The sequence below is a fragment of the Macrobrachium nipponense genome, chromosome 38, assembly GCF_015104395.2.
Source record: "Macrobrachium nipponense isolate FS-2020 chromosome 38, ASM1510439v2, whole genome shotgun sequence".
In the NCBI taxonomy this organism is placed as follows: Eukaryota; Metazoa; Arthropoda; class Malacostraca; order Decapoda; family Palaemonidae; genus Macrobrachium; species Macrobrachium nipponense.
Window position 1 is genome coordinate 60,759,637 of NC_061098.1, and position 15,000 is coordinate 60,774,636.

Consider the following 15,000-nt stretch of genomic DNA (forward strand, 5'->3'; position numbering starts at 1 on the left):
CGGATTTGAAACCATTAAACCATTGTTAAAAGCTTTTAATGTCAACCTTGTTTCTTCCTATAATAACACACTAAAAAGAATGTTAATAAAAAATGGCCCCAGAGAAAGCAACAACATAATATATAAAATTCCATGTATGGATTGTCCCTCATTCTATCTCGGACAGTCCAGCAAGGGCTTAGAAGTAAGGCTAAGCCAGCATAAATATTCTGTAAAAACTGGGCAAAAATCTAATGCATTATTTGTTCATTTAAGTGAAAACAACCACCGAATTAATTGGATTGACAGTTCAGTAATTGCACGGTCAAGAGATGTCTTATCACAAAATCTTTTAGAATCTGCCGTTTTAATACAACTTTACTTTTCATTGTAATTTCAATGTTAGTCGTGGCCTTTTTCATTTAGACCCTTGTATCTGTAACATGTTTAAGAATGACCTCAAATATATAATTACTGACTTAAATAAAAATTAGTTGCCTTAGAGTTATTAAAAATTTTATTGTAATGTATGTCTGTCATGTTTTGTGAATATGGTTTTGTTTACCAGGTTCCGTATAGCTGTCACCTATAATCCTTTAATTGTCTGGAGATTGTATCTGAGATGATTGTCTTAAACCTTTAATTGCACCCTTTGTTTATGCTTGTTTGGGGAGGTTTCTTATCTTCCAGGTGTGTCGGATTCTAGGCACTAATCCTTTTATAATCCCTATCTGTCAGTTATACGAACCTTCTTGTATTGTCTTTTCTCGTATTTTTGTCAGTATCTGCTTCAGTAAAGGGCTTTTAAGCCGAAAGATCTCGCAGACTCCTTCGTTTATTTTTCCTTCGTGGCATTTATCTTTATTTATGGATTTATCACGTTCCTAACTTTCGTGATTCTGTTATACATATATATACTATACATATATATATATATATATAATATATATATATATATATACCCCCCCCCCTATATACATTATATATATATATATATATATATATATATATATATATATATATGATATATATATATAAAGGTTTTTTTTTGCCACGAAGGAAAAAAATGAAATATATATTATATATATTATATATTATATATATTATATAATATATATATATATGTATATATATATATATTATATATATATATATATATATATATATTAATATATATGTGTATATATATATATATATATATATATATATATATATATATATATATATATATATATAGTATATATATATATAAAGGTTTTTTTTGTGCCACGAAGGAAAAAAATGAAATATATATATATATATATATATATTATATATATATATATATATATATATATATATGTATATATATATATATATATATATATATATATATATATATATATATATATATATATTATGTATATAATCAGTCGAAAGGACGTTATTCACGAAAACGGAACCTTTCACTTGACTCTTCCAATCGATATCCCTCCTGAACTTTAGGAAGAAAATCAATTGTCAGGAATGTGTCTGATATTTGAAATCACCCACTGACTCACTATCAGAAGCAAAGCTTCTGTCTGTCTCTACGACATTTTGCATTGCAAGCAATCATTTTGCCATGTGACTCTTATTATTATTATTATTATTATTATTATTATTATTATTATTATTATTATTATTATTATTATTATTATTATTATTATTATTATTACAGAGACTATTAATTACGGAGAGCTGAATGTGTTTGCAAAAATCTCTGTACATAATCTAAATATATTTGGTCATGAGTAACATTCTGTATTTTATCATTATTATTATTATTAATATTATTATTATTATTATTATTATTATTAGTCACTGCACTGAGAGCTGAAAATGTTTGCAAAATCTCAGTACTTAATCAAAATACATTTGGTCATGATTAACATTCTGTATATTGTTCATTTTTCCTATTATTATTATTATTATTATTATTATTATTATTATTATTATTATTATTATTATTATTATTATTATTATTATTATTATTATTATTCGATATAAAAAATACAGACGTATACACATTTTTCCTAAAATATTTCGTTCAGAAAAAGTAAGAACTTGATATATTTTCTTATACAATAAAGTTCATTCAGTTCCCCACAGCTAAAAACATTCCCTTTGTTTAAACGTATAAAATTCCATAACAAAAACTGATAATAAACTACAGATTGATAAACATCAATTTACCTTAAGCTGATCTCATTGCAAACTTGGTAGGTACTGGGATATTATCTGTGTCAATTCTGTAGAGTACTTTAAGTCATTTTCCTTAGGACGCGCATTTAAGGATATGAACTCATGAAAAAGAAATTGACTATGACAAATATTTAGCGTAAGTATGTATATTAATAAAGAATAATGATCATAATATTGTCACTGCTTCGTTTGACCTACTCTTTAGCTTGTCACGGCAGGAAAACTGTCGTCAATCACTCAATCAATCGTTCTAACCCTGATAGTGCTCGTAAGAGAGGTTCACAAAATGAAGATGAAACTTTGTGTCACAAGAGTTCTTCATCCCTTTTTTGGACTTGAAACTGTCGGTCTCATCTTTGGCAATAAACACGATTAATGTATTCACAAGAGACTAATAATTATAATAATAATAATAATAATAAATAACCGAGAAGGAATCCATTTGCGCCTTTTGCCTTCACTAAAAATTCCTGACTGTAGGAAGAACTCTTACAAGCTCAAACCAGTTAGCAGTTATCAACTGGCGCGTGTGTATGCGCTCGTGCGCTCGTGCGTGTGTACATAAGAGCGGGTTGATTGGAAGGGGGTGGGGGGCGGCGGGAGGTGAAGATATTTTCTTGAAATTATTCATGGAATCCTTAGGCTGCATTCCATTTATTTTTTCATTAAAAAAAATTGCAATTTGTGAACTAGTGATTAGTATGAAAGGTTAGCTGTTATTATTATTATTATTATTATTATTATTATTATTATTATTATTATTATTATTATTATTATTATTAAGTAAGCTGCATATACTATTCACCTCAACAGCTTCAACCTTTTTTATTAATGGCATTCATCATCCACACTTCACTTCCCTAAAGGAGTACTGGCGCAACAATAATGATATGTAAGGTTTTGCGAAAGGAAATATAAGGTCTGGTGTGGATCTTTCAGCACAAACCAAACAACGAGGACTCAATTCACCGATTCCCCCCCTTTATTGATATGCTTTTGGAATTCTTTCAATGTGTCTGTTTTCCCACGATTAGAGTCTTCAATTTTGTTATCACCCTGCTTTTGACAGTTCTACTGACGAACAAGGCATTGACATGACAGTCAATGGAAAAAAATAGATATATATAACTAATAGCAATAACAATAAACAAAGAATAAGTTGAAATACATGAAAAAAAAAACAGAGAAACCAAACAGCCAGGTTAAACGGACGAGGCGAATGAGGAATATGATATGATGAGCGGACGCCAAAAGGAAATGGTAATTTGGGCTCTAAAGGGTTAAATGCAGAAATTGGATATTTCCTACATCGGCGAAGATCTATTGTGCTGTGCCAAGCATAGTGGGTGGGTTAATACTGGGTAATTATGGAGAGAATCTATTATCATCATCATCATTATTGATTATTATTATTATTATTATTATTATTATTATTATTATTATTATTATTCAAAAAGACAAGTAACTTTTTCAAATGAAATTGTCCATAAGTGATTAAAGTTGATCAGATGAATAATTTAATACCAAGCGTTAGCGACATCAAAGGAGGGATGAGTCGGTAACTTCACTGAAGTCCTGATTTCTCCTCTGCGCACTGGTTCGAATCCACGAGAGGGCGAAATTATTATCAATTAAATAAATTCCCCTCCGGTTAACATATATGAAAATATATTAATTCCGTGGTAGAGCGAATCGGATATTAAAGGACATTGGTAGCTTATTGCATGTATATGAATCACGGTGATGTGATAAAAATTCATATACAAACACATACACACACACACACACACACACACACATATATATATATATATATATATATATATATATATATATATATATAATATATATATATATATATATATATATATATATATATATATATATATATATATATATATAGCGAGAGAGAGAGGAGAGAGAGAGAGAGAGAGGAGAGAGGGGGGGGGGGGGGCCACATTACCAACAGAAGCAGATAACAAACAGAAACAAATATAAAATACAAACCCCTATAAGCACACACGGGAAAATTTTAGCTCATTATTCAGAAATGATATAAAACTACCCTCCGCTTAAAAGCACTGATCTATAGCTCCCGGTTGATGGGATAAGACTAAAGTCGGATTTTAGCCAGTAGTCTTACTTCGCCCACTCTTCCTCAGGCTCGCCAGCACCCGTCTTCAACTCTCTCTCTCTCTCTCTCTCTCTCTCACTTCCAACACCCCCTACAGGTAGACAGGGGGTGTGTAACCAAAAATAGATCAACAAGAGACGTTGCTTTAGGGAACTGTACCGTCCGTTGCTCATTCTTCCGCTTCTCTGTCAAACGTTTATGTAAAACATTTATACCTTTGTATTCATTATTGTGTTTGTGTATCTTCTGTCACTGGTTTTATTCAGCTATTAATGATTGCGTACCCTCCAACCGTTAAGACGCACGGGTTTGTAGAATCATTATGGCTATATAGTATCTACCAAAAAAATGTATGGATTTGTTTTTTGCAGTTACCACAGACGTCAAATTTAGAACGACTTCAAGACGATTACTGTTTTAAAAAAAAAGAAAACTACAATGTTAAATGTTTTTTCTAGTCGTTCACCGCTTCAAGTACTGGAAAAAAGCAGACCCAATTTTTTTTTTTTTCAAAAATGAAAAAAATGCTATGTAATTTAGGAAGTAAATTCCCTTATTAGATTTATTGGTCAGTAATAATTCATTGTTTAAATTTTCTGTAAAAGATAGATAAGATTATTATTAAAATGTGCCTAATATCTTGCCCGTGACCTTCAGCAACCAAAAAGATACACCAGGTCGCAGAGTAAGTGAAAGAGACGACGGAAAGACAATGGGCAGACAGAGACATCATCGCAGACAACCAAGAGACGACCATCTACTTCACCAAGGACACACCCTGGTAACTCAACACACTAATTATATTAAGGTCTTATAAGGTCCTTGTGGTACTGCGTACCGTATCAAGGTCTCATGATTAAGTGACACAGTTGTATCGTGGCCACCGGTTGTACCCGTATGCGAGAACACGTCGGCGTGTGCGCGATATCGATTTTCGATAAGGAAGCGACAGTGAATCCATATTGATACTTAACATACAGCCAAAGACGTTTACTGTTGTGAATATCGCTTTGGTAATCGTTAGACAGGTGGGTCACCACAAGGTCTTCATTTCTGTTCTTCATGACATCTTTGGGAAAGGCTAAAAAAAAAAATAATTCGATAAATAAAATTCAATACATGACAGAAGGAATGGCTGGGGAGGAGCAGTGTCAGGTCAGACAAGGTCCTGTCATTCATACTCTGCTTTAGAAAGGAGAAAATCCTGTGCTTTAATTGATCATATCTATTCATTTACCACCAGCTCATCATTATCACTCAATGAAATATTACTGAAAGCAATTAATAACATGTATTGCCTCTTCCCATAAGAACCACACAAAACAGACGGAAATAAAAGCAAATGGTCTAATAGTTTAAAATCAAGGACCTCACGTGACTCGGAAGGATACTGCCCGCATGAGGAGAGGAAGCAGAGGAGTATCCTGCACATCTGCAGACTGACCTTATCAAGATCCTTCTTAAGGAAGAAAGGACACGAGAGCCCTTTCATAGGATAAACAAAATTTAGACTTCGAGAACATTGTTTTTGCGTTCTAGATTTTGACTTATAATGGCAATAATAATATCTCCAAAGGATCCTGGGACAAGGCAGGCAATCCAGACTAAAAGACCTTGCGAAGGGAGGATATACAAGTCCGAAAAATCCACCTACTTTTTACTGCCTCATTCTTTCTGATTACGCCTCATCTCCTTCAATCCTGAGCTATTAAAGCGAGATTAGATTGCCAGTCCCAGCGACCTCTTTACTTTGTCACATCCTACTTCCGTGTTCAAAATCAATTCTCCGTCGGTCCACAGTCATGAGGCAAAAGCTCAGACAATGAAGAGAATTCAAACGACAAGACTTTCAACACAAAGAATTCGTGAGATTGCTGCTGCAATCGCGGAAGCGGTTAGACGCTGGAATAAATGGTCGCTAATAGAGGTCCCATTGTGAGTTTCAGTCTCAGTATCACTGGAAACATTGTGGGGGATAAGTGACCTCTTAAGGTTCCTCGTGACGTGGAGCACAAGTGCTTTGTTTCCATGGATAATTTGGAGTGTCAAGAATTTGAAGTGTTTACAGGGAGGAGGCTAAATTACCACTGTAGAACGTGACGTATGTCACTGGCTAAGTTTGTACATATATTTATATATATATATATATATATATTATATATATATATATATATATATATATATATACTATATATATATATATATATATATATATATATATATATATATATATATATATATGTAGGTATTTATATGTATTCAATCTATTTCAGTTTGTTAATTTCATCGTTACATTTAACTCGAAATACTGTTGTTTAAATAATAATAATAATAATAATAATAATAATAATAATAATAATAATAATAATAATAATAATAATAATAATAATAATAATAATCCTCATAGTAGTACGAGTCTTTAAATGGAGAAGCAAATCCACAGTAATGCAAATGTACATATATTTAAATTTAAAAACAGCAAGGATAGCTTTCGGGAATCTGTTCGGTTCCCCTTATCAAACCGAACAGATTCCCGAAATCTATCCTTGCTGTTTTTAAATTTAAATATATGTACATTTACATTACTGTGGATTTGCTTCTCCAATAATAATAATAATAATAATAATAATAATAATAATAATAATAATAATAATAATAATAATAATAATGGATGACCACAGGAAGGACATCCTTAGTACAAAAAGACAAAAGTAAGGGAAATATAGCCAGTAACTACAGGCCTATCACCTGCCTACCAATAATGTGGAAGTTACTAACAGGTATCATCAGTGAAAGGCTATACAACTACCTAGAGGAGACAAACACCATCCCCCACCAACAGAAAGGCTGCAGAAGGAAGTGTAGGGGCACAAAAGACCAGCTCCTGATAGACAAAATGGTAATGAAGAACAGTAGGAGAGGGAAAACCAATCTAAGCATGACATGGATAGACTATAAGAAAGCCTTCGACATGATACCACACACATGGCTAATAGAATGCCTGAAAATATATGGGGCAGAGGAAAACACCATCAGCTTCCTCAAAGATACAATGCACAACTAGAATACAATGCTTACAAGCTCTGGAATAAGACTAGCAGAGGTTAATATCAGGAGAGGGATCTTCCAGGGCGACTCACTGTCTCCACTACTCTTTGTAGTAGCCATGATTCCCATGACAAAAGTAATACAGAAGATGTATGCCGGGTACCAACTCAAGAAAAGAGGCAACAGAATTAACCATCTGATGTTCATGGACGACATCAAGCTGTATGGTAAGAGCATCAAGGAAATAGATACCCTAATCCAGACTGTAAGGATTGTATCTGGGGACATCAGGATGGAGTTTGGAATAGAAAAATGCGCCTTAGTCAACATACAAAAGGGCAAAGTAACAAGAACTGAAGGAATAAAGCTACCAGATGGGAGCAAGATCAAACACAGATGAGACTGGATACAAATACCAGGGAATATTGGAAGGAGGGGATATAAAACACCAAGAGATGAAGGACACGATCAGGAAAGAATATATGCAGAGACTCAAGGCGATACTCAAGTCAAAACTCAACGCCGGAAATATGATAAAAGCCATAAACATATGGGCAGTGCCAGTAATCAGATACAGCGCAGGAATAGTGGAATGGACGAAGGCAGAACTCCGCACCATAGATCAGAAAACCAGGAAACATATGACAATACACAAAGCACTACACCCAAGAGCAAATACGGACAGACTATACATAACACGAAAGGAAGGGGGAGAGGACTACTAAGCATAGAGGACTGCGTCAACATCGAAAACAGAGCACTGGGGCAATATCTGAAAACCAGTGAAGACGAGTGGCTAAAGAGTGCATGGGAAGAAGGACTAATAAAAGTAGACGAAGACCCAGAAATATACAGAGACAGGAGGATGACAAACAGAACAGAGGAATGGCACAACAAACCAATGCACGGACAATACATGAGACAGACTAAAGAACTAGCCACCGATGACACTTGGCAATGGCTACAGAGGGGAGAGCTCAAGAAGGAAACTGAAGGAATGATAACAGCAGCACAAGATCAGGCCCTAAGAACCAGACATGTTCAAAGAACGATAGACGGAAATAACATCTCTCCCATATGTAGGAAGTGCAATACGAAAAATGAAACCATAAACCACATAGCAAGCGAATATCCGGCACTTGCACAGAACCAGTACAAAAAGAGGCATGATTCAGTGGCAAAAGCCCTCCACTGGAGCCTGTGCAAGAAACATCAGCTACTTTGCAGTAATAAGTGGTACGAACACCAACCTGAAGGAGTGATAGAAAACGATCAGGCAAAGATCCTTTGGGACTATGGTATCAGAACAGATAGGGTGATACGTGCAAATAGACCAGACGTGACGTTGATTGACAAAATCAAGAAGAAAGTATCACTCATTGATGTCGCAATACCATGGGACACCAGAGTTGAAGAGAAAGAGAGAGAAAAAAATGGATAAGTATCAAGATCTGAAAATAGAAATAAGAAGGATATGGGATATGCCAGTGGAAATCATACCCATAATCATAGGAGCACTAGGCACAATCCCAAGATCCCTGAAAAGGAATCTAGAAAAACTAGAGGCTGAAGTAGCTCCAGGACTCATGCAGAAGAGTGTGATCCTAGAAACGGCGCACATAGTAAGAAAAGTGATGGACTCCTAAGGAGGCAGGATGCAACCCGGAACCCCACACTATAAATACCACCCAGTCGAATTGGAGGACTGTGATAGAGCAAAAAAAAAAAAAATAATAATAATAATAGTTTTTATTCGTTCGCATATATGGATAATACCACTTTTGTATTTGTATTTTTGCAAAGTTTATATAAATAATTAAAAATATATATACATACATAAATATATACATGCATGCATACAACAGTTTGATTATACTGGATCGCATTGCAAATTTCGAACAGACAATTGTACAGATAAGGAATCGAACTTGATAAATCTTATCACGAGATAATTTTATCACGTTTCGCAGACTCCAAGTCTGACAAAAATCCGATAAAAGACTTAACACGTACTATAATTGGATGATAAAAATGACTTAGCCCATGGTCGGTGGGGGGGGGCCGTTCCCGTGTGCGTAAAATGTACTCAAAGTAACTGGTTTTTATAGTAGACACCCTGAATTATTAGAAAAATCAGGGTAGGCTTTCTGAAACCTGGCACCAAGTGAGAAATTTAGGCTTATTTTCGCTATATCTCGTGAAAATTTTGACCCGTGAATTCAGCGCAGCTGGAAGTAAAATGCCCATAATATCTCCCTCAACATTTAAAGTTGAAGGCTCATATACCACTCAAAATGTTCCGTTCATAAGCTCTTTCCAAAACTGTATAAACCTTTATCTTTCAGATTAATTAGGTCATAAATCGACAAAATGTTGCCCGAAATAGAGACAACCTAATAATTAACCTTCCTAAGAAAAAATGGTCAGAATCATACAGTGTTGTAGAATACATGGCTTATATTATCAATATCAACAGATTAACACTGTACTGCTAAAACGAGAGGTTATTTATTCTCAAAATGCCATTTTATGGCCATTACTCTCAAGGTGGATCTTTATCATTATGTTAACATTGATGTTTGATGATTAGTATTCACCTTGAAAAAGTCTCTAGCAATTAAAGTCTTAAGTATCTGGATTGTACAATCTACTTAAATAAGTATTGACTTTATCAGCACCCAACCAGATAATGAGCAGATAATGCGGCCAAGTCCATCCTGAGTGATAATGAACTAAGAATTGCATTCCTCCAAGTACTTCCTTATCTCATCGGGGAACTCTTATCTACCTTGACCATCCTGTATTACCTGTGACTTGTGTTGAATGAGTATTCCGAGTAGTTTGACGATATAGTACTCGGCTTAGGATCGTTTCACTTGATAAATAATGCGTCAGGATGTCTTTGAAAATAGTGTAAGGGTAGCGGTTCAGACATTATACTGACAGAGAGTCCCGTCTTTAGATCAGAGTCATACATTCTGTTATGAGTGGAAAACACTGTCAGACCACTAATAGGTTTACAGCTATTGAAAGAGTCCTTTGCAAGGTTACAGTGGACGGCATTTTTCCATGAGGGTGACAGCATACAAAAGTATTAGGAACATGTAGATTTCACAAAAGCTAAGAGAAGAAAATTTGACACAACTAAAGGAATTTGAGGCTAGAAGTGAGACATTGATCCATGACTTTGGTGATGTTGTTTCAAAGAATTCTGAGGAAAGTGAAACTTTTAGATACTGGAGTAATTTCATTCATCTTATGTCACAGGTGGAAAATTTGATTAGTAGTGATCGAGGAGGCAATTGGTTACTCCAACTTCAGTCAATTCAAAGCCTATTTCCGTTCTTTGCTGTCTTTGATTCATCTAACTACTTGCGATGGTGCTCATTGTATCACGAAGACATGTACAGATTAGCAAATAATGCTCCAACAATTCACCGGGCATTCAAGGAAAGAAAACGTGTGGTAGAGCGAACTCCGGGACATTTCAAAGCAGTTGGAGCTGAAAAGGCCCTAGAGCAAACAATGAACAGATCTCACAAGAGCCCTGCAGGAATCATCGGCAGTTCAAGGAGGAGAAACTATGATGATGCCAAGTGGGAGATAACATATCATAAAGTTCTTACAGTTACAAATTTACACAGACAAGTGTCAGCTTTAAGCCCAAACACATATGATCTTTTACAACATCAACAACTTTGTCTGAGAAGAGAAATATTCAAGCAATTATAAGATTCTTTGAAAGAAATGAAAACCCTTTCATAATACCTGCAGAGAAAGGACTTCACACCATCATGACGAATGAAGTAGCAACTGAAGATATCAGGAAACAATTGTTAAATGCTGAAAGAATTGGCAATGCTGCATATGAGATTTTTCCGCAAAGAAAGATTTACCACTGAAGGAGTTCGTATCTCTGCCACAATTCACAGAACAAACCTAAAAGCATTTGAAAGTCATTTAACTCAACGCGAAGATGCCAATCTTTATCTAATGCTTGATGTCGCTCAGGAACGAGGGCACTCTAGGGAGGAATTACTTCAATATGATGTTTGCTTTGCTTCATATCTGTTTGACGAGGATGGCCTAATGACTACAGCGACCAAGAGTTGCGTAGTTCATGAGTTCGAGAAACACTGAAAATTGAGGATCAAAATACACCGCCTACCTCCATGAAGACAGGATTTATTGTAGATATAATGGCCAATGTTCGCAAAATGAAGGCATCTAATATGAGAACATTTGAAGAGTTTTGTAACAATACGTTACACGCAACTCGGCTTATAACAAAGTGTACTCCAAGAATATATTCAGTGTCTGATTCTCATGCTGAAAAGTCAATAAAGGATTCAGAACATCAGAGGAAGGCAAAGAAGCTTCCAATAGAATTAAAAGACATTAATAAGGAAACACCCTTTCTAGTGGAGATGGAAATTTTGGCCATCAATTAGGAACAAGGTAAAGCTGGAGTCTCTTCTTCATCGAATGGCTTTAGATCATCCATGGAAAGACACGGCACTACAAGAGATCTATGTCAGCGCTTTCAGAGCTCCAGATGAGTATAACCACCCCTCACTAAGTTGTCAGCTGGATTGGTGTCTGAAGTTCCAGAACTGATGTAGAAGAAGAAGCAGACCTACAATATGTTGTTCATGCACTTCTTGCTGTTAAACGAGGATGCAACCAACTTGTAATCATTTCATCTAATACTGATGTCTTCATTTTATTCTTGTCTCACTGGAATGAGCGTCATTATCAAGGGTACAGTAAACTGTGGATCATAACTAGATCTGCGGATTCAATCAGGTATATTCCCATTCATACGTTGCCTGCTAAGCTCGGGAGAGAACTATGCCAAATATTGCTTGCTGTACATTCACTGACTAGCTGCGACAACACAAGCAAATTTGGGACTAAAACTTGCTGCTCGATAGGCACACCCAGAAATGCTTTTAAGAGAATTTGGAACCAAAAATAATTTTGGAAGTCAGGTTGTCATGGCAGAAGAGTATTTACAAGAGTACTGAAGCTGACAACAATGTGTAAAACAACAGATCACCTGAGAAGCTACGTGTATCATTATTGCAAGAGGTCACGTTACAAGGACCTACCACCTTGCAGCAAAACAACTTATAGAACGAACATATTTTGCCACATATCACGTGATTTCTGTTTTATCTAAACCTCAATGGGAGTCCTTGATGGTAAGAACCCAATTCCCGAGGAATTCACTTTGATGTGCAGTTGTATGAAGTGTCGCAGCAATCATGTGCCTTGCTCCACTTTTTGTAAATGTCAAAGTGGCTTGGTTGTAAATGATGTAACCTATAACAATCCCTTGGGTATAGTATGGGATGAGGAATGTTATTAAAAGCACAACCATGAGAGACAAATACTGTCCTTCGTCTCTTACAATCTGTCTAAATTTGACTCCTTTACGATTACAAGTTCAACTTATAGGTTTAGCCATAAAGATTAGTAAAAATTATAAATCAAAACCAAATTAGTAATATACTTGTATTTAAGTTAGCAATTACATACCTATTTTCAAAGCCTTTGTCATTACAGAATGTAAACTCAGTTTTAACAGAAAGATCATTTTAGACTTCTTACAATGCGCGAACAAATGGCTGTATGCACTATAACTTATATATGTCCTGAAATATTTAAAACAGTTCTCTGGTGTCCCTACTGACACTTAAATGGATTAAATTGGTTAAAATGATATCATGGATCCCTGAATTAGTTTAATTCAGGGATTTGTCCTGTCTTAGTTTAGCCAGAATTTGTAAGCTCAATAACTATTTAAGTAAATTGTACAATTCAGATACTTTCTTCAGATTTTATTTGCTAGAGAATTTTTCCAAAGTGAATAATCATCAACTATTAGTGTGAACACAATGATAAAATAATGGCCATAAAGTGGCATTTTGAAAATTAAGTTTTTTTTATCAAAAGTTACTGTAAGCTCTTATGTGTATGCACTGTCCTAAATAACCTCTCATTTTATTAGTACAGTGTTGCTTTGTTGATTATTGTTAAAGCCATGTATTCTACAATATTATATGATTCTGACCATTTTTTCTTAGGGAGGTAAATTACAAAGTTTTCTCTATTTCTGACAACATTTTGGTGATTTATGACCTAATATTAATCTGAAAGGTAAAGGTTTATACAGTTTTGGAAAGAGCTTATCAAAAAGAACATTTTGACTGGTATATGACCCTTTTACGTTGAATCGTAAGGGAGACATGGGCATTTTACTTTGAACTACGCTGAGTTTACGGGTCAAAATTTTCACGCGATATAGTGAAATTGAGCGTAAATTTCTCACTTTCTGCCAGGTTTCAGAAAGTCTACCCTGATTTTTCTGATAATTCAGGGTGTTCGCTATAAGAACCAATAGAATGACTTACGGTGCATTAACTGGAACTCTGTAAAAGAAGTCTTTACTAAAGTAGTTTTTTGTTAAAACATTCACTGGCATTTTAAAGAAAATTCGTAGATAATTTTAACCAAACCCTCTATATTAAGATAATCTTTAAAAAAGTTAATATTTGTAGCGTACGTGTATGAAATCTAGGTCACCAGAAGTATCTGGTAACGGTTACCAGTACTCGAGCAGGTTCTACACATACGTGACGTCATACCTAACACGTGCTGGTTACGCAGCAGCTGTAGGTACTCTTTGCTCTGTGGCTCATAGCGAAACAACAAGTGAAAGATCGAGAGCACTTTAATCTTTGCAACAAACAGATAAGAAAATTATATTATTAAAAGATAATGGATGCATACTTACCACTGGCTTTGAAGCCCATAGTAGGAGAATCTTCAGGAATGATCTGTTTTCTGGAGGAAAAATGTTTTCTCTTCAAATAATTTTGTTTTGCCTAAAAAGAATAAGATATATAATATATATATATATATATATATATATATATATATATATTATATATATATATATACACGTATGTATGTATGTATGCATGCATTTGAATATATATATCTTGTAAAACAACAATGGTCCCGTGGGTGAAGTATATAAGAGATCCTCACGTGAAAATGAAAGAAGGAGGTACCAAGACTTTCAACTTTTATTCCAAAGTCATCTTCAGGGTACTAAACAATTTTAAGAAAACAACTTACACAAGAAGGCAATATGAGGTCACAAATAACAATAAAACAAGTCAACAACCTGCTTAAGTATGCAAATAAACATTGTTCAAAACAAACAACGTACTTAGCTGAAATATGCAGTACTACAAACCGCAGTACGAAACTATCTGTTTGTAAAATATCTAACATCTCGCTTAACTTTTAAATCATCAAGAATAAAGCTTTTCAACAATTCGTCCATCTTAAAAAGACCATCGCTCATATTCATGTTGCTAAAAGAACTAATGAGGCATCCTTCAACTAGCAATCTGTGATCCTAAATTCTTAATAGAGGAAATTCAGAACATATATGAAGTTGCAGGAGAATTATGTTACCCCGGAGTATTTTATTGACAGTTGCCTCCAAAGTGCCAGACACGCATTTTATAGTCACGAAAGATCAAGCAATTTTGAAATTGAAAATACTTTAGTTCTGTCATACCGTTGTGAATTTTTATCAA

At 34.6% G+C, this 15,000-nt stretch overlaps 1 protein-coding gene and 1 pseudogene across 10 annotated transcripts in view; one reads left to right on the plus strand and one right to left on the minus strand.

Annotated features, from left to right (window-relative positions):
* Window positions 1-15,000, minus strand: part of LOC135209745 (proton myo-inositol cotransporter-like) — a 51,270-nt gene that overhangs the window by 31,316 nt on the left and 4,954 nt on the right. For 8 of the 10 annotated variants that reach the window (XM_064242531.1, XM_064242527.1, XM_064242530.1 and 5 more), the window contains exon 2: window positions 14,184-14,274. In XM_064242531.1, coding sequence (XP_064098601.1) covers window positions 14,184-14,202 — 19 coding nt within the window. In that variant the 5' untranslated portion in view covers window positions 14,203-14,274. Of the gene's footprint in view, window positions 1-4,209; window positions 4,318-14,183; window positions 14,275-15,000 lie in introns of those variants that run through there. The other 2 variants (XM_064242533.1, XM_064242534.1) reach the window with 2 other exon arrangements.
* Window positions 6,302-15,000, plus strand: part of LOC135209846 (monocarboxylate transporter 12-like) — a 16,274-nt pseudogene continuing 7,575 nt past the window's right edge.